General features: G+C 33.2%; 3 protein-coding genes across 15 annotated transcripts; all 3 read left to right on the top strand.

Annotated features, from left to right (window-relative positions):
- The first annotated feature begins 3,958 nt into the window (after positions 1–3,958).
- LOC140969750 (uncharacterized) lies at positions 3,959–10,106 on the top strand. 10 transcript variants are annotated; one of them, XM_073431190.1, is made up of 8 exons: positions 3,968–4,091; positions 4,332–4,403; positions 6,271–6,382; positions 7,298–7,444; positions 7,838–8,091; positions 8,313–8,426; positions 8,589–8,640; positions 9,557–10,106. In XM_073431190.1, the coding sequence occupies exons 3-8, from the start codon at positions 6,367–6,369 to the stop codon at positions 9,955–9,957; spliced, it is 984 nt and encodes a 327-aa protein (XP_073287291.1). In that variant the 5' UTR covers positions 3,968–4,091; positions 4,332–4,403; positions 6,271–6,366; the 3' UTR covers positions 9,958–10,106. The 10 variants fall into 10 exon arrangements, with proteins under 10 accessions (XP_073287300.1, XP_073287298.1, XP_073287294.1 ...); XM_073431194.1 differs by having other exon boundaries at positions 3,969–4,091; positions 7,375–7,444; XM_073431199.1 differs by lacking the exon at positions 4,332–4,403 and having other exon boundaries at positions 3,959–4,091; positions 9,569–10,106.
- A 3,051-nt stretch (positions 10,107–13,157) lies between these two features.
- Positions 13,158–15,888, top strand: LOC140969745 (uncharacterized). Of its 4 annotated transcripts, XM_073431184.1 has the most exons (6): positions 13,158–13,453; positions 13,615–13,667; positions 13,793–13,831; positions 13,969–14,444; positions 14,541–14,841; positions 15,004–15,888. In XM_073431184.1, the coding sequence occupies exons 1-6, from the start codon at positions 13,407–13,409 to the stop codon at positions 15,474–15,476; spliced, it is 1,389 nt and encodes a 462-aa protein (XP_073287285.1). In that variant the 5' UTR covers positions 13,158–13,406; the 3' UTR covers positions 15,477–15,888. The 4 variants fall into 4 exon arrangements, with proteins under 4 accessions (XP_073287285.1, XP_073287282.1, XP_073287284.1 ...); XM_073431181.1 differs by having other exon boundaries at positions 13,159–13,453; positions 13,969–14,841; positions 15,004–15,885; XM_073431183.1 differs by lacking the exon at positions 13,793–13,831 and having other exon boundaries at positions 13,159–13,453; positions 13,978–14,841; positions 15,004–15,886.
- Positions 15,889–16,172: 284 nt separating this feature from the next.
- Positions 16,173–18,055, top strand: LOC140969752 (serine/threonine-protein kinase BLUS1-like). The gene has a single exon (XM_073431201.1). The coding sequence runs from the start codon at positions 16,377–16,379 to the stop codon at positions 17,847–17,849; it is 1,473 nt and encodes a 490-aa protein (XP_073287302.1). The 5' UTR covers positions 16,173–16,376; the 3' UTR covers positions 17,850–18,055.
- The last annotated feature ends 1,111 nt before the right edge of the window (positions 18,056–19,166 follow it).

Raw genomic sequence — 19,166 nt, 5'->3', positions numbered from 1 at the left:
AAGCCGTGAATGTGTGTGGTTAAAATCAATGACTCAACATATCCAAATCTCATGCGGATTATCATTCGACGAGAAGCCTGTGATACTATATGAAGATAATGCTGCATGTGTTGCTCAAATGAAAGAAGGATACATAAAAAGCGACAGAACTAAACATATTCCTCCTAAGTTCTTCGCATTCACCAAGGAGCTTGAGAAGAATAAATGTATTGATGTTCGTCACATTCAATCAAGTGAAAACTCATCAGATCTCTTCACAAAGGCACTTCCTACGACAATATTCAGAAAGCACATATATAATATTGGGATGCGCAATCTACGAAATTTGTGAAGAATTGTTCGTGTCAACATGAGGGGGAGTTTACGTGACTGCACTCTTTTTCCCTTACTATGGTTTTTATCCCAATGGGTTTTTCCTAGTAAGGTTTTTAACGAGGCAGTATAAAAACACGTAATGTATACAATCATTATGATCATCATCACAAGGGGGAGTGTTGAAAAATTATTTAAAAATGTGTTAAATATTTGTGTTGAAAATGTGAATGTTGAATGTTGAAAATTAGGTAAAATTAGGTGTTGAATATTGAAAATTAGTGTGTGATGATGTAGGTAATGATGTATTTTATTTTTGGATTATTTGTAAAAATTTTCTATAAATAGATCTCTCATTTGTGAAGAAAATCACAATTGAGTTGAAAGAAAAATATTATAAAGTGTGTAGTGTGATAATTTTGAGAGTTTGAGATTTTTACTTTTTTACCGTAAATTTTTACTTTTTCACAACAAATATAAATGCATGAAATAGTCTAGTTTTTTATCCTCATCAAAATAACAGCAACGGAGTCAAACAGGACTAAAAAAAAATTGTTGTTTTGTAACTTGGGTATTTTCTATTTTTATCAAGTTATTATTTAATCCTTGATTTTAATATATTAATTCGTATTCTTTCAGTTTTAGTTTTTTCATAAGAGTGTAAAGGCATCAGATACGTAGAATGTCATTTCGACAATTTTCAGTGTTACGTCATCATTTTTCAGCGCTACATTAACATTTCGGAGAGAGAACTAAAATTGAAAAATTAAAATTAGTATGCTAAAATAGTAAATTATCTGACAACATAACAAAAAATAAAAACATGCAAAATATAATTTTTCCCAAAATTAATACAATCAGATGTAAAGAAAAATTTAAATTCCACATGTAAATTAATTTGAAGAATTATTATGATAAAAAGATGTAGTCACTTGTTTGCTCAATTGATCTGCAATTAAAAGATTAGATTAACTCAAATTTTAAGGGGTAAAGAAAAATAATTGTAAGTTTGAGTGGGTTGAGCTTGGTGCCCATAGCCCAATATACATTCATATCTGAGAAAGTCAAGGACAATTAATGTTTTAGCCCAAAAATATATCAAAAGAAATCAGAACACAATATCACACGAGATTCTAGCATATGAATTTGTTACAAAACCAATAATCATAGTCCAATTCCAGGCTTATAGTATATATATACATGTTGAATTATACAATAAAGTAAAGAAAATGATAATATGCAATCCAATAAAAAAAAAATCATAATGAAATTAAACAATCAGGCTGTAAGGAGTTTTTCCAAGCCCAAAAATTTGATATTATGAAGCTTTCATTTATCTCTCAAGTGGTCATCAAATTAGTGAGACCTGCTCCATTGCCATCTTCACCGTGATTGCCACCACTACTGCCGGCCTCCAGAACGAGGCAGTGCAAAGCTGGCAAAGTTCTTTGAATTGATTAATGGGCAGCCTCCACCACCACCAGGAATGTTGGTGCAACCTGATGCGCCGGAGGGAGGGACTGGACCCCTTTCAAGTGAGTTAATATATATACGCTTCAACTTTAAAACTTCCCAATGGTTTTGATCTTGCAATAATCTACTACTCTGGCTTGGTTCGATACGTAAAATTAGAATGGTAAGTACCGTAACAAGCAAAATGTAAGAGCGTCTCATTTTGTATGCGAATATGTGGGATTCCACATTATCTAGCCGCGCCTATTTATATGGGGAGAGGAAGGAGGGGGGAGGTGGATTTCGGAAAAAAATTCTTGAAATTTAGTGCATGATGTCTATGAAATAAAATTATAACATTTTTCGAACAAGAAATTTTATGATTTAAAATCATAAAATGCACCCCTTGATTCTATATGTTACTTTTGTTGGTTTTGATTGTTCAGAAATTTTTTTTTTTTTTATTTTGATGTTTTTGATTGTATAATCGAAATTGTTCAATACGTTCAAATAGAAGATATAAAAAAGTTAGGTAGAGTACTCTACTTTCTTCAATTGTGAATGTGTTGAACAGATATGTATCTTAACTAGTCAAAATTATAAGGTTTAATTTCCACAAATTTGCAGTCGGCTTACTTCTTTGTTGACCCCAATCAGAAATGGAGGGCTCGGCGAACAAAGAATGTAATACAAATCTTAGAGTCAATTGAAGAATTTTGAATAAATATAAACAGTATAAAACCATGGAATTATATTTATTTTCCTAATTAGGTTCAGGTTTGTAGACTTGTGGGATTGAAATTGAAGTTTCTTGGCTGCTAAGGAGGTTGCTTGAATATAAAACGTTTGAATTTTATTAATGTTTTAGTGACTTTTATGGATGCATATCAAGAGGTACTGTGTATCTTTTCTATATATTATATATACACACATTGATATATGCTTATAATTTATTTAAATTATTATTCTCTAACTAAAGACAATTATTGTTTTTCAACGATCGATCGAGGGCAATACCCACACTATATCTCATTAACCCCAAAGTATAGTGATTCAAATGTCCAAATCAGAGAAATCACGTACCTACCTAAAATTTATAAATACTTCAATATTTTATTCTCAACTTATATTAAGATAAATTATTTATAAATTTAAAAAAATATTGGTGATGAAATTATTAAATTGTATAAAATAGTTTAAATAATTTTAACTATTTTATTGCTTTGTTCATTTTTTGGTGAATTAATAAATATGATGCATCAATTTCACCAGAAATTTGATTAGCATGTCTATACTATATATTATATATATTATTAAATTTGAGGGGTTTAGATAAACTAAATCACCATATTTTTTTGATATATAAAAAATACCTATATGGGCTTAGGTTAATTTTGTTTTCATGGTGTGTGTGTGTGTTTTTTTTTAAATAAAAAAAATATTCATTTTCTCAAATTACAAAAATATTCAATTTTATTTAATAAAATGTCATCAAAACTTATTTCAGTAAATTTGTATCCCATTTATAACTAACATATCATAATAAAAGATTTTTTTTATTTTTATCTGTACTTATAACATGAAATATTATTATAAAACAGCCCTTTTTAAAAAAATTTAATTTCAATATAATATCTAAAATTTCCACCCAAAAATTATTTGATGAAATAAAAATAGCGCCAAGGGCAAAAGTATGTTAATGGTACAGGGTTATCTGTGCACGGTGATTGATCACTATAATAAGTACTCTTGTAAAAACTGAAATAAAATTTTTATTTTTTTATTTTTAATAAGTTTTTTATATTTATTTTACATAAATTTAGTTTTTCATAAAAAAAAATTAGGGAGCTAAAAAAAAGAAAAAGATATATTTTAGAGATTCTAAAAAAATAAAATATCTGAATTTTGATGAGGCGTATATATTTTATATATAATGATTAATTTCGATAATTATTTGAAATCATTTATTTATAGCTCATTATTAGTATAAAAATTAATTTTATTATTATAACATAACAAAGATAATATAAACATTAAAAAATAAAATCAAACTAGAAATATTTTCGTGCAATTCAGGCCGTGAGCGTAGGTATTGTCGTGTTGTCTCGTTCATGGCCTAACTTTTTGGGTCTTGGTCAGGCCCACTGTCAATTATTTTAAAAGCCCGCACAAGTAAAATCAAATGAAAAGTCGGGCCCATCTCCTCCTCTCCTCTTGTATCTGACCCTAATTTCAATCGAATCCAGAGCGGACGCAATAAATCTGTTTCTGTGGAGATTTCTGGTGTGAGTAAGAGCAACTGGAGTGAATCCTTCGTTGGAAGGTAGGTTGGTTTTCGGAATTTTAGACGTTAATTATTCAACTATGCATCATTGCATCAGTTTTTGTAGAAGAAAAAAATATTTGAAATAGTTTCATCTTTGTTTTTCAAAATATGTTTTGATATAAAATTTGTTGGAAAAAGTATTAAGAACAATTATAGAAAAAGTTTTTCTTTGTTTTTGTTTGCAATCTTATTTGGATTCGAGTTTAAAACATGATAGAATATTTCTTTATTTGATTGTCAGGAAAAAAATTTAAAGTAGTTTGCATATCATGATTTGGCACACATTGGAAGCCGATTCGTTAAATTTTAAGTGGTGGGTTACTAAAACTTTGAACTGATGGGATTGATTTCAATTTCGTTTTAGTCTTGTGGTTAGCGATTTCATCAAAGTGAGATATGATAGTCATTTGATTTCGTACTTATTTATTCTTTGTCATAAAAACTCTAATTTATTCTGACATGTTCGAGACCTTTCTAACAAACGTTTGCAATTCTATGGTGCCGATAAATCCCTCCATTGTTTTGCCACAGAAATTGCATACATACATTTGGAATTTTATTTTTTTTATACAATGGGGTTGGGGAAATTTTTTTATCTAATCTAACTACTGCCTACGCAAGTTTGATTTGAACCAAAGAGACCTCATCCTTACCACTAGGCCAAGGGATCCTTGAAGGAATTTTAGTTTCTATCATTGTCCTACACTCCCATGCTGGATCTTTCGAAGGACTTAAATTTCCGAACTTGTTATTTATTAGCAGCAAGAGAAAGTAGTGGGATAGGATTTGAAGTGATTTTTGGTTGGGATTTTATGTTTTATGCATTGGAGGCTACTTTTAATGTTTTCCAAACCCTGTATGCAAATAATTGCAGCCGTGAACCTTGGGGAAGGAAGAGAGGAGGAATTCGTTGTAACAAAGAAAGAGTTGGGGATCAACTACAGTGTGGAGGATGATTTATGCGATGGGATCTTAGCACAGTTGATTAGGGAGGTTTAGGGTGACTTTGGGTTGGGTTTAGTTGGGATGGACCTTGGGTCCTTTTTTTCTTTTAACGTGAACAAGAAGTGCAGCATTGGATTTTTTCAGGTAAAGACAAGCATGACTTGCACCCAACAAACAACATGAGCCTGGGAATGCCTTCCGAAAGAGCTGCACCCAAGGTATCAGGGGTGCATGTGCTGCGCTTGGTTGCGCCCCAGTGTCTAAGCGATCCAGGCACGCTCCTTCAATAAATATGTTGTTGATGTTGAGCCAGATTGGAAATGGATGGATAAAATTATTTTAAATTTTGTCGATATTATATTTTGAGTTATAATATGATACAATGAACGAGAATTTCTTGAAAGCGTCGAAAAATGTTTTTGAAAGAATAAACTAATAAACATGTTGCTGGTGAAAATTAGGGAAAATATGTTTTGGAGGAAGAGAATGGAAACAGATGATAGTGATAATAATTTTCGGGATTGGAAAAGTATCCTCGAAAAATAGAAAAATAGGACAATGAAGTGCCTTGATAATAGTTTGTATTGAAAACCAGAGACAGAGCAGACCAACAAAATATGATGTATTATTGTATCATCTTCTGTTAAGCAACAAAAAAAGGGTTTCATGGCTGTGTCCACAAGAGGTTGATAAACACTGCAGATAGGTAGATAATAAAGTGATATTTTTGCTATTCACCCCATTCCGTTGTTGTTGGATATAAACATTAATTAAGTGATATTTTTTGTTACATATTTTCAGACAATAGAATGCAGGGAAAATTAGAATGGGATTTCCGCTCTATTAGTATGTTGAGTTTTATAGTAGAAATAAAGTGAAAAGAAAATGTGACATAACACAAGATTTATGTGGTCAGACTCAGACATGAACTCTAGATCCAAGGCTATATTCAAATCATATCAAAGATGACATAATTTAAATGATATCAAATCTGATTGACTGATTCTATAACATATTATTTGTAATCATTTCTCTATCTGAAGTTAGAAAACAATCATCAACTTTGAATAAAAATGAAGGTATTATTGGATGAATGCATTAGGAATTAGTTAATCACAGTTAAATCATACCAAAGATATATTATTATCTTAATAATATTGAATTTGATTCTAGAATGTGTTATTTGTTTCATTGTATTATTATTTGAATTTGTGGTATTATGGATGCATGAACAGAAAATTTCTTTGCTGCATTCACATGGACAACAATCTACCTTTTAAAATCGGAGACCTGGCTGAAGCAAGGACTTTCGAGCATGGTTATCGCGGTGCATGGTTTCGATGCAAGGTATGGTATTTCCCAAAATGTTCTGTTCTGATGCTTATGGAGTCTCCTGTCCTCGAGTGGTTTGTTTAATACCTTCAATTTAGATCTAATGATTAACTTGTTCAGACACATATTTTCATATTGCTTCAAAAATAAATGGAATCCATCCATTTTTATGATTGCAGATATATCACATCTAAAAACTAACCTATTTTCGGTCTTGTGAGTTATGTGTCTGGTTCATTGCTTCAAGAATAAAATACTATCCACTCCTTTGGACATTGGAAATAATGTGACTTTCTGTTTGCTTATCTTCTCTTTGTTGCTAATATATGGTTCTTTTTAGGTATCTGTTTAGATTTTCTCTCTTGTCAGCTTTTTCGTCTACGAGAAATGTATATTATATCTTTTAAGATAGAGAGTGATGGAGAGGTTTTTGTTTCCAGAAGCTGTCTGTTTGTATAAAAAAAATCAATTGATTGTAATTGCTTATGCTTTATCCCCTTAATGTAACTGGAACTACCGAACTACAACTGAGATGAGTTACATGATCACGATTTGACCTCATAAAATATAAGGAGCCTCAGATTAATATTTAAGGTTTTCTTATTCTGAAGATATCTGATGTTATTTTGTCCCCAATTCAAATGTAGGTTGTTCTTCTCTGCTCAATCTTATGCGTCAAGTTACTCTAAGATGTTTTCCTTAGAATCTTATGACTTTTATACTGGTTGGATTCATTCATCAGTAGAAACTTGTCCAACTCCAGCATAACAAATCCTAAAATTAAGTTTATTTAAGATTTTGAGTGGTTGTGTCTGTAAAAGTTTGAAAAGTATTCAAAGATTGGATGATGCTTGCAATTTTCCTCTTCTGGTTGTGTTGGTCTGAAATTCGTTTCCATTCATTTTTTTTCTTTTGAACAATGTGGACCAGATGGAAGAAGTTCTATTTTGCAAAGCCACACCACTCTTTTCTGCTATTCATGGAAGTTTCAATTTTTTTTTTACCAGATTATAGAGATCTCCACGAGAGAAGGGCATGCTGGACATATCTCAGAATATTATGACTTCCCTGATGAAAGTTAGTATCTGCAGTGTACTTTTGCTGACATATATTTTCTCCTTGGAGCAGAATTTATGTAATATGCGTCGTAAGTGTCTTCGCCTACTGGAGGAGTAATTTGATGGTGATAAATGTGCCATTATTGTGGTGTTGCATGATCACGTGGTGATGATTTTATCAATTTCTATTTTTATCATTGGAGCTGTCATTTTGGAAATTCAGCTACTTCAGATCTATATTAAGCATCAAGTCCTGAAGTGTGACCATGCATGCTTATGTGTCTGTGTAGAGATGAATCACAAGATATGTTGAATGAGAAGTATTTTTAATACGAACACATTTGAGCAAACCATTGGTTTTGCTCTGCTTAGGAGATAAATATACATGACTACTTTTCATTTTCCAATGCAGAACTGGTATGGACTGAGTTCTATCAGATGAATCCTTATCGTGTGGGGAGAACAAGAGAGAGAATAGAATTGATGTTACGCCCACCCTACCCACCCTTCTACAGTAAAAGCCAAATGCCTCTTGTCAGTGAGATTTCAGAGGTGACTGTGATTGTTGATGAAGAATGGAAGGTCGGGGATTTAGTGGACTGGTGGACTACTGACTGTTATTGGTCCGGGAGAATTCAGGGGTTCTCGGGCGATTGCAAGGCCTCTGTAATAATTGCTGATTTGTTTCCTTGGCTTGGCTTATGACAGTTTTTATTTCCATTACCAACTGATCCAATAATTTCTCGGGGGCGTATAAAAGCATTTTAAATGATGTTAAAGGCTAAAATATTTTTTTCGTTAAGATTTTTGCTCTTATTGTGGCTATATTTAATTGTCAATACACTAATCACTAACTAGTGTTCCTATTCTGGTTGCTGTAACTTTAGCTTAAACTGAGAACACCGCCACATGGAGAAGGCAAAACCTATGAAGTTCTTTATAAGGATTTACGCCCATCTCTAGATTGGTCCCCACAACGTGGTTGGACTGTGCCCACTCAGGTTTGTTACTTTTGGACTACCTGATTTTATTGAAGCGTAAATTGAGTGACAACAATCAGAATTTGAGGGAAGAGCGCCTGTGTTATATTATGTCATCGTGCTCAGTTTACCTCTTTATAGCTTCTATATTTGAAGTTTGCATTTCTTTTCTAAACGTTACAGGGTGGAAAACATGGTCGTGTTTGTGCTCGGATTATTGAACCTCTAAATCCAGGTAAGATCATCCATCTAGAATCATTTTCAATTAAAATGTTTAACCAAAATTTTAGAAGATTGTTTTGGTCCAGATTTGTCTGTTGAGTCGCTGACTTGTCATTCGCTTTGTAACCCACCTGATGTTACTAAAAACCACATATTCTCTTCTTTGAATACTATAATAATTATAAGTTATCTGATATATGGAAGTCATCTATTTTATATACTTTAAGTCTTGAGAATGTGTAAAGAATGCTTAGGAGGCACCTATGCTGATAAGGTTGTTATAACTCTCATCAGTATGAGGCGTACATTTTTTTGTTTGAAAACAGAACTTCAATATTTTGTTTGATCATATGAACAGAGAAGCATCTGTCATTCTCTCTAACTCTATGTCTCTTTGGTGCATTCCAACAGTAGTTTCTAGGGCCTAGTTAAATATTTTTCTGGTGGTGTTTCTGTATCCGGTAGGTGATGTGAGCTACTTTACTTTCGTTATAGTTCATACTTGCATTCCACACGGTGGGCATAATTTTGAATTAATCATAAATTACCAAAATAATGGATTCCATTTTGTTCTATTTGGCGCTTAATTTGTCTAAACCAATTTTTTCTCACCTAACAGTGCCATCAACGTGAAAATATTACATTCACGCTACTCTGAAATTCTGCCTTGCATCATTGCCTTTTTTTTCATGGCAATTATTGGAACTTCTTGTTTCTTCCGTTGCATGTTGTTCGAAAGATTACCTATGGGTAACAGCGGAGATTCTTGACGAGCTTGCGCTCAATAAAAAAAAAAATACACGCACGCACTGAGCTCAATTTTTTTTGCACGAACCATTTGATCTTACTTTCCTATACTTGTAGAATCAAATATGATATATATGCTTCATTTGCGTTAATATGGATTTCAATGCTTCCATTTTCTAAAGCCCACAAAGCAGGTCAAGAAACCATGCCTGATCGTGAAAAAGATGAATCGAAGGACAAGAGAACATCAAATATTGAGACTCAAGGTTCTGAAGACAGAAGAATGTCAGAAACATCAAATACTCAGAGACGAAGTTCTGAAGACAGAAGAACGTCAGAACAATCCAATGATCCCCATAAGGAGCATGGAGCTGGTGGCAGGGTCGCCCTTAACTCCGTGGAGACCGACACATTAGAGGCAACAATAATGGACTTGGAAGAACTTGTTTGTAAGGTTAAATGGATCAAGAAAATTTTAGGACACGGGGTTTCTTTTTCTGATGGTGTGAGGCCTGAATGGGAGTTTGTGGATGAGTCTCCTGCCTCTTCGGCCGCCCGCGCCCAAGTAAATTTATCTTTATAGCTGTGAAAATTCCACTAATTCTCCGTACAGTTTGATTTGCCAACAAAACCCCAAACCATCCTCGACACATGTACCACAATCTTTTGTTAATCTCGCTTGGGAAAATCGATTAGCATTATTTTTTAAAAAAAGTTTATTCTGAATGTCAATATTTTAGTTCATCTCAATATTGCATATGCTTAAAAGTATTTTATTTTTAATAGTCTTGTACGGCTTAAAGTTGGTAAAATACCCTTCTTTTTAGTACCCTTTTCTCTATCTCGTTATCAACTTATTTCTGCTAGAAATAAATTTACTCAATTACTTTTTATCATTTTCTCCATTTCAATTTATTAATTTAGCCCATTGTACATTTTTCAGGTTGATGCTCAGACTTTCTTTAACAATTACATTTAAATGTTAAATTTTGTTAATTATTGAAGTCAATACATTTATGATTAAATGATTTTTTACAATATGATTGTTTATTTGGAACTAAATATATTTAATTTAATGATGGTACCAAATCACAATTTCTCTTTGGCATCTCATGTTATTAATATCGAGTATCAGACTTGATTTTTTGCTTGAAAAATAAATTAGAGCAATTTTGATTCTTTTTTCTAATTGCTATTATTTTTTATTTAATTTACATAATACATTAATTCATATTAATAATAATATTTTAATAACTACATAATTTTTTTTATTAAATAAGCATATAACCATAATAAGATCGATCGAAGGATAATCGTTGAGCTACAATAGCTCAATTCTTAAAATATTGAACACCGATAAATTAAATTGAGTTTGAAAAACTCAAAATAATCTCTCGTATTAAACATTTTGAAAATCATTTAAAAGATATGCAAGTTGAAATTGGAAAAACGTTTTTGATTGAAACATTTTATCAAACACTTGATATACAATATTTGGGTATTTGAAGAACACATAAAATGGTTCAACAATGCATCTTAAAAAACAGTAGCAAAAATTAGACACAAATTTGTTTATGAATGTTCGTAGCACTTATCTATTGCCTAATTGAAAGTCCCATCACGCTTGATTGTATAACGCAACCTCACAATCCACATAATGTTTAATGTCTTTTATGCTTAAACTACAAACACAATCTTTAATGTCTTTGTGTGAAGACTCACTCAACTAAACTTTGAAGTTCAAATCTCATGTATATGTGTGAGTGACCGTGTGTGAGGAATTTTACATTTTATGTATATATCAAATGTGTCCTCACACTTGGACTTGCTCTCATTCTAGTTATTTTCATCATGTAGGTTGTTCAAGCTTTGAATCTCATTCCGAATCTTATATTTGATCTTCAATATGTTATATTCATGGCCTCCAAGAATGATGTAGATATTAGATACAAAAATATGACCGTTTGGAAATGTTGTGTATGGATTCTAACATTACAACGATCAAATTCGTATTTCTAACCATTTTTCGAAACTGGGCTGTTGATGTTCTGATCTAATCTGCCATCATATTTGATTGGATCTGATATACTCTGCCATCATATCAGCTTGGTCTGATCTATTAGGTCTTAATTGAGATGAACTAAGCCAAGCTGATTAAGTCGAGAGGCACTATTCTTTTGACTACTCTCGATTCATTAATTTTCGAGCAAAGTAGCATTTCTATCATCTTTCTATGGAATTAAGAATCACTCAATTCTAAGTTCGTATGATAGAGATATGCTTGACAGATCAAACAATTAACAATCTGGAACATGTTCTTCATTTAGTGCATAATCAACAAATTCATGATGGTTTATTAGCTTCTTCTGCTCCGATTTAGACTTTGATTTATGAAGAAGATTTGTAGACCATTCTCTTATCTTCGTAACGGATACTGAATCTTTTCATTTGAATAATCAAGCCGAGAGATATGACTAATATACATGAACTAGTCGGACTGAGCTTATTGTTGCTTCCGTTTCCATCAGCTCGATCTCACAACTAATATTTTTCTTAGATGACGTTCTAACCAACTGAGCTGTTGTGATATATGACTTGTGGCAAAATGAGTTTTCTATTGAGTCATTTTTCGGCTTGTCATTTTCATCAATGAGATGTGAGATATCATCAAAACACTGCATCTCGTCATATTTTCAACTTTGGTTGATTTCGAATTTCAGCTTCCGATTTGAGATAGAAACTTCACACTTGGACAAATATGTTAGAAACACAATACCAAATTTTGTTATCATCAAAATCAAGATTGCTTATGTTTCTCAACCAAACAAACCATATTATGATATTTGCTCAATTGTTCATATGAAGTTGTTTTTCAATTGTTCTAACCACTTTAGTGTAGGTAACATAGAAGGTCTTCATCTAATTTACTCATTCTTAGTAATGATATATTGTTTTATAAGTATGTCTTATTGTCTTAAATATAGGACTTGATAAAAAAGCGCATCATACTATTATCAATATTGTGTAAAAAAGTAAACTGCGGATGTACATTAATATTAATAAGTATTTATTGCATGGCAATTCTTCCACGCTTATCCATATTTGATTAAACATAATTTGGAACAATTTATCTGTTTGTTTTGCTTTATGCATATATATTGATGTGTGTGTACACGTTAGCCAAGAGAAGTGAAGCATCGAAGTGCCCAGGACTAATAATCCGATTCAAATCAATGTAATCTATATTTATTTACTTTTTTTATAGTACAATCACCATCATTTCAAACTATTACAATCATCACAAATAAACTATTAATATCAACACACTAATTAAATTAATGCAATCTAACATACATATAAATATACCACTTTTATTTGTGAAATTCCTTTTATGTCCTTGTTCATTTAATTTAATTAACATTAACATTTCTAACATACATATACCACTTTCATTTGTAAAATTCCTTATATGTCCTTATTAATTTGATTTAATTTAAGTTAGCAAATAGATTACTAACTTATTTTAAGGGTTTTTTTTTCATTCGTGAATTTCTTTATATGCCCTTGTTAATTTAATTTAATTTAAGTTAGCAAATAGATTACTAACTTATTTTAAGGGTTTTTTTTGTAAATCTAATCATTTTTTTAACAAGTTGATTTGTAAAATTCAAATATTGAAATATGATACAGATTATTTCTTAAGAATATTTTTTTAGTCAACCTCTAAACTTTCAATTGTGTTTTCCCCTCTGTACCCTTATATTTCTAGATTCTGCAAATTGCCTTCATGTAGACTTAATTTTATCGATTACTACCATTTGATAGATATATGGGCTCATTTATTTCCTTCTCATTTATTTCCTTCGTACGTTTCTTCCTTACCTATTACTGCTTCACCATGGTCATTACTGTTGATTGGTTATTTCATCCACCTTGCAGTGAACTCACCGGTTTCCATCGCATCCAATTTGTTTGTGTCGTCGTGATCCTCAATTTCTCTCTGTTCTTTTGGTTTTACTTCTTCTACTTTTCATGGCGCGGGGTAGACGGCCGGCTGCCATCTCGGGATTTGTCTCAGGGTATGTGTTTCGCTCTCTTCATTTCTCTCCTGCTTGCTTTGTTGCTGCCCCTTTGCATCTTCCGCGTTCCTGTATTTTCTATGTGTTCTTATAACGTTATTTTCCCTCTCAGCTATGTGTGTTCTCTTAAAGAGTTTTGTGTTATCATTTTAATTTGGCAGCGGCGCTGCTCAATCTCGGCGTGTTGGTGGTGCCGGTTTATCTACTTCCAACGGTTAGATGCTCTGTTATTTTCACCATGTTTATTTGCATCGATTGGATTGTTTTTCCCCTTTGATCTGTTTATATTTTTTTATCGCATGTGCTGCTGTCGTTCAATGATATAATTTCATCATACAGCACATATTGTGTCCGTTCCTCTGGCGTGTTCTCCTATTTGTAAGTATTATGTTGTTGTTTACATCGTGCCTTTATTTTACTTGGTTTTTTTTCCCCTTTGGTTTTCCTATGTTCATTTTTTTCGCACCTGAAATACCTGGGTTTTTTCCCCAATTGATTTTCTTTTTAAAATTCAGACAATGAAGGAGATATTGCTGGTATCATTGTCTTGCCAATGGTGCCTTCATGTCAATTTTGTGGCGCACATAGATTCCCTTGTGAAGCTCCATCGTTTTGTTGCGCATGTGGTAAGATTAGATTGGCATCTCCTATTACTCCGCTTGCCTTGCTGGAATTATTCAAGGACCCATCGTCTCCCTTGGCTATTTTATTCCGCCGTAAAATACGTTTGTACAACAATGTTTTCTCTTTCACTTCATTTGGGGTTAGGCTTGACAAGGAATTGGCTTCTCTTCAACGTGGGGTATACAGATTTCGTGCGTCTGGCCAGATTTTCCATTCATTGCCACCACTTATACCTAATTCAGATGGCCCAAGGTATTTCCAACTTTATTTTTGGGACAACGATAATGAGTTGGAAAATAAGATGTCCGTTTTCCCGGACGCTGATGTTGACAGAGAACTCATGGTTTTGTTGATGGACATAATGAAAGTAAACCCTTATGCACAACTTCTAAAGAGGATAAATCAGTATTCTTCAATCAGAAACTTAAGATTGCATATTTCCAAAAATGTTCATGTTGACCAGAGATGTTATAACAGCCCATCCGCTGATCAAGTTGCGGCTATTTGGGTCGAAGGCAATGATGATGCTAACATTCCACATGACAGGGACATAGTTGCTCGTGGTCGTGATGGTCAGACCCATCAAATACAACATTATTATGGTTGTTATGATTCCTTGCAATATCCGCTTTTTTTCCCGTATGGGTGGCAGCAGAATATTCCGAAGGTAAAAAATGGGTCTGCCCATGTTGACATGCATGAGAGTGTGCTACCCCTTGCAGATTTTGATTCCTTCGATCATATTATTGCTGGTGAAAGTCGTGGTGCGTTTTTAATCTTTTACTCCATACTTAATTTTGTCGTGACTTTAAACATCTGCTTTTAATAGTAATTATTTCTTAAATTTTTCCCACAAACAAACAATATAATGGTCGGCTATATTTGTCCTGCAACTAATTTGTGTGTATTTTATTTGTTTTCTGCAGTTGTTCGTGGAAAAAATGATAGGATGGTTTCTTGTAGGGAGTACTATTGTTATAGGTTGCAAATTCGTGGCAGCAACACTTCGGTAATCTTGTATGGTGGTCGATTATTGCAGCAATTTGTTGTCGATATGTACATTAAACTAGAAACAACGAGATTAGATTACTACAGAAGGCACCAAAGTGAGATAAGGTCGGAATTATACCAGGGTGTGGTTGACAGTGTAGCCAATGGTGAATCACGTGGGAGTGAGGTCGGGCAACGTGTTGTTTTACCAGCATCTTTCATAGGAGGTCCAAGAGATATGCGACGTCGATATCTTGATGCAATTGCATTGGTTCAGAAATTTGGAAAACCTGACTTGTTTATTACGATGACTTGCAATCCGGATTGGAAAGAGATTCGAGAAAATTTATTTGTCAAACAATGGCACAAAAACGTTTCTCAAAGAGGAAAACTGAGAAGCACGATATAATCAATCTTGAAGACAATGAAACTTTTAACACTTATACCAGAAGATTGAAAGCGAATGAAACTAATAAAGCAGGGCATTCATGCAGTATGAAGATAAAACAAGAACATTTGAGTGAATGAGTTGTGGTTTTTAACAATGGATAGTTACAATACTTATAATTTATAGTAATGCATGCTATCTTTTAGTTTTTGGTTTTACATCCCTTGTGTAATCCCTTGTTTTGTTGTTTGCAACCTTAACTGAAAATTATTATCGGACTATATCTTATATAGACATGATGTCTTATTGTTATATTGATTTATCTCTCTATTGTTTAGTTTGAAAACTTTTGTCATTGAGTTGCTTGCTCTATAATATTTATTGCACAATTATTGAAACATATATCTCATTATATATCCCCACGTGCATCGCACGTGTACCTACCTAGTTCAGAATAAATATATAACATAATAACATATTATCAATTATATTAATCATTAAATTACCTTATTGAAGTTATTAATTTCAAATTAATTTTATATAAAAGATATGATAAATTTTAAATATATCACAAAATGTTGATAATTATATATAACATGAATAATAAATACGCCTCATGTATATAGACAGAACGTTTCTGTACATTTTTCTCTTCCATTTCTTATTAAACAGTTGAGAAACTCACATGAATCAAGCATTCATTTTCAGTGTGTACACATAAAAGAATTTCACAAGAAATCCGCGTAATCCATTTTCCTTTTCTATCCGTTTCTTCCTTCTTCCTCATGATATAAACCTATCGAGTTCGCATATTCACACCGAGAATCTCACATTGTTCCTTTTTTGCTCAAGAAATCGAGTACGTAAAAGTTATATCAAGAAAATCACCAATATACAAAGAAGATAATCAAGAACACGAAGATGGACCACAAAGATCAGAAAGAAGAAGATGATTCAAGCCGAAATAATCAGTATCCTCTTGACTCAAGGTGCTACGAAATTCTTGATGAAATCGGGAGAGGAGTTAGTGCAATTGTGTACAAAGCAATATGCATTCCATTAAACTCTTCAGTTGTCGCAATCAAAGCCATTGATTTGGAAAAAACGAGAGCAGATTTGGATGGCGTAAGACGCGAATCCAAGATCATGACACTTCTGTGCCACCCCAATATCCTCAGAGCTCACTGTTCCTTCACTGTAGAAAGCCAGCTTTGGGTGGTGATGCCGTTCATTTCCTGCGGTTCTCTGCAGTCGATTATTTCTTCTTCATTCCCTGACGGATTGGCAGAACCCTGCATCGCGATGGTTCTTAAAGAAACTTTAAGCGCCTTGTCATATCTACACGGGCAAGGCCATTTGCATAGAGATATTAAGGCAGGAAACATCCTTGTCGATTCGAATGGATCGGTTAAGTTAGCGGATTTCGGGGTTTCGGCCTCGGTTTACGAGTGGAATTCTACGTCTATGATTCTTACTGACGTGGCCGGGACACCGTACTGGATGGCACCTGAGGTTATACATTCACACACAGGGTACAGTTTTAAGGCTGATATATGGTCGTTTGGTATCACCGCAATGGAGTTGGCACATGGGAGGCCTCCTTTGTCTCATCTACCTCCTTTCAAATCGTTGATCATGAAGATTACGAAGAGGTTTCGGTTTTCTGATCATTATGAGAAGGGGAAAGATGGAAAGGTGAAGAAATTTTCGAAATCTTTTAAAGATATGGTTGGTTTGTGCCTTGACCAGGATCCTTCAAAGAGGCCATCAGCTGAGAAGTTATTGAAGCATTCTTTTTTTAAGAACTGTAAGGGGAGTGATTACTTGGTGAAGAATGTGTTGCAGAGATTGGCAAGTGTTGAAATAAGGTACAAAGGGGAAAAGATTCAGAGGGCTTTGTCATTGAATAGAAGTGATGACGCCGATGCTGATGATGAAAATGTGTGTGATTTTCCGCCTGAAAATGGGAAGCAGAGAAGGATCAGTGGGTGGAACTTTAATGAAGAAGGGTTTGAATTGGAGCCTGTTTTCAAAAACTGTATAGAAGGTGATCAAAGAGGTTTGAAACAGGTGAGTTTCGGAGTTGAAACAATGCTTCAAGAAAATAGATCGAATGTCGATGCGCAAAATGGTGGCGGTGTTGATAAGGGAGTTGTGATGGACAGTTTGTTGGTTTTGAAGAAGAGTTTGGATTGTCAAAGGCAACAGGTTGTGCAGATGATCACGTCAATGTGCCTGGAAGAAAGCGTAGAGACGATGGGGTTCAGCAGGGAAGAGCAGATGATACAGGTGATTGAGGAGCTGAGAATGGAGGTGGAGAATGAGAAGAAGAAGAGGTTTGCTGTGGAAATGGAACTGGAGGAGTTTCTTAAATTGCAGCTTACAAGGAAGTAGTTGTTCCTTTGGGCTGTCAAATTAAACGTAAGAATTAAAACATATGCTGTGTGCAAATCTTAGATAGCAATGTAGTTATTTGGTTAATGCAAGAAGANGGGGGGGGGGGGATGGATTAGTTCAGGGTACGTGTACAAGATTTTCTTCATTTTTAATGTCCCCATGATTTGGGTGGAACTAATTTGGGCTATCACCCGACGCGTTAAATGGGCCATTTCCTTTAGCTTATCCCATGCTATTTAAATTTTCAGTGTGTGTCTTTTGGCTGACTAAAAAGAGAGCAGAGACTTCACCATTCACTTTCAAGCTAATTGTGCTTTTTTTTTAAAAAAAAAAAATTCATGATGATGGGAACACCTTTTTTTTTTTTTTTTTAAAAAAAAAAAAATAGGGCGCTTCTTATATAACATATTGTAAATGACATCGAATCATAGATATAAAATAAAAAGGTTCAAATTCATATTTTTTTTTCCCAAAATTAAAACCATGCATGAAGGCAATTATACCTGCAGTAGGGGGCAGTGTTACCTTAAAAAATTGAAACTAGAAGTAGCCTAGGATGGAATCGGTTCATTGGCCACCAGTCATTCACTAAATCTGACCTAAATATGGCACAATCTTTTGTATGGTTCTGGGTTCTGAGAAAAGCTTGCTCTCTTTTAAGAGAGAAAATGGTAAGCAAATCTTGNAAGTGTAGAAATTCCTACAATTTTCTTTAAATTTGTGTCCATTTCGGTGGAAGACCGGCTTATATATATACACTAGAAATAATGCACGTGCGTTGCACGTGAGAAACATATGTTGAAATAATTAGAATTTGAAATAAAATTAGTTAATTCAACAAAAGACAATGATAATAGTATTGTAAATTTTGACAATTTATGTTAATTAGCATATGTAACTAATTTGGAAAAAAAACATATTTTTAAAATTTTAAAAAATATTTGGACTACTAAAATTTTTCTCATATCTTTTTTATCATATTGTTTTCTTTTGTTATTTGTCATATTCCCTCAATAATGCATATATTTTTTTTTATAATATTCAATTATTACAATCTTTTTTGTCAATCAATGATATGCGATTTTTTTATTTATAACATTGTTTGATTATTATTCTCTTTCATGTAAATTGACAAAAATTTCTACTGGATGCTTTTACTTTCCTAGTCACCTTTAATTTATTAGACACTTATACTTGATAACATATAAACTACATATTATTATCATGGGTGAACAAAATTTCGGTTAAACCGAATTAAACGACCGAACCGAGTCAATTCGGAAATTCGGTTCGGTTATTTCAGAAATTCGGTTT

The sequence above is a fragment of the Primulina huaijiensis genome, unplaced genomic scaffold, assembly GCF_012295235.1.
Source record: "Primulina huaijiensis isolate GDHJ02 unplaced genomic scaffold, ASM1229523v2 scaffold42729_ERROPOS115676, whole genome shotgun sequence".
Lineage (NCBI taxonomy): Eukaryota > Viridiplantae > Streptophyta > Magnoliopsida > Lamiales > Gesneriaceae > Primulina > Primulina huaijiensis.
The sequence above is the reverse complement of the archived record's forward strand: the minus strand, read 5'-3'. Positions and strand labels throughout refer to the sequence as shown.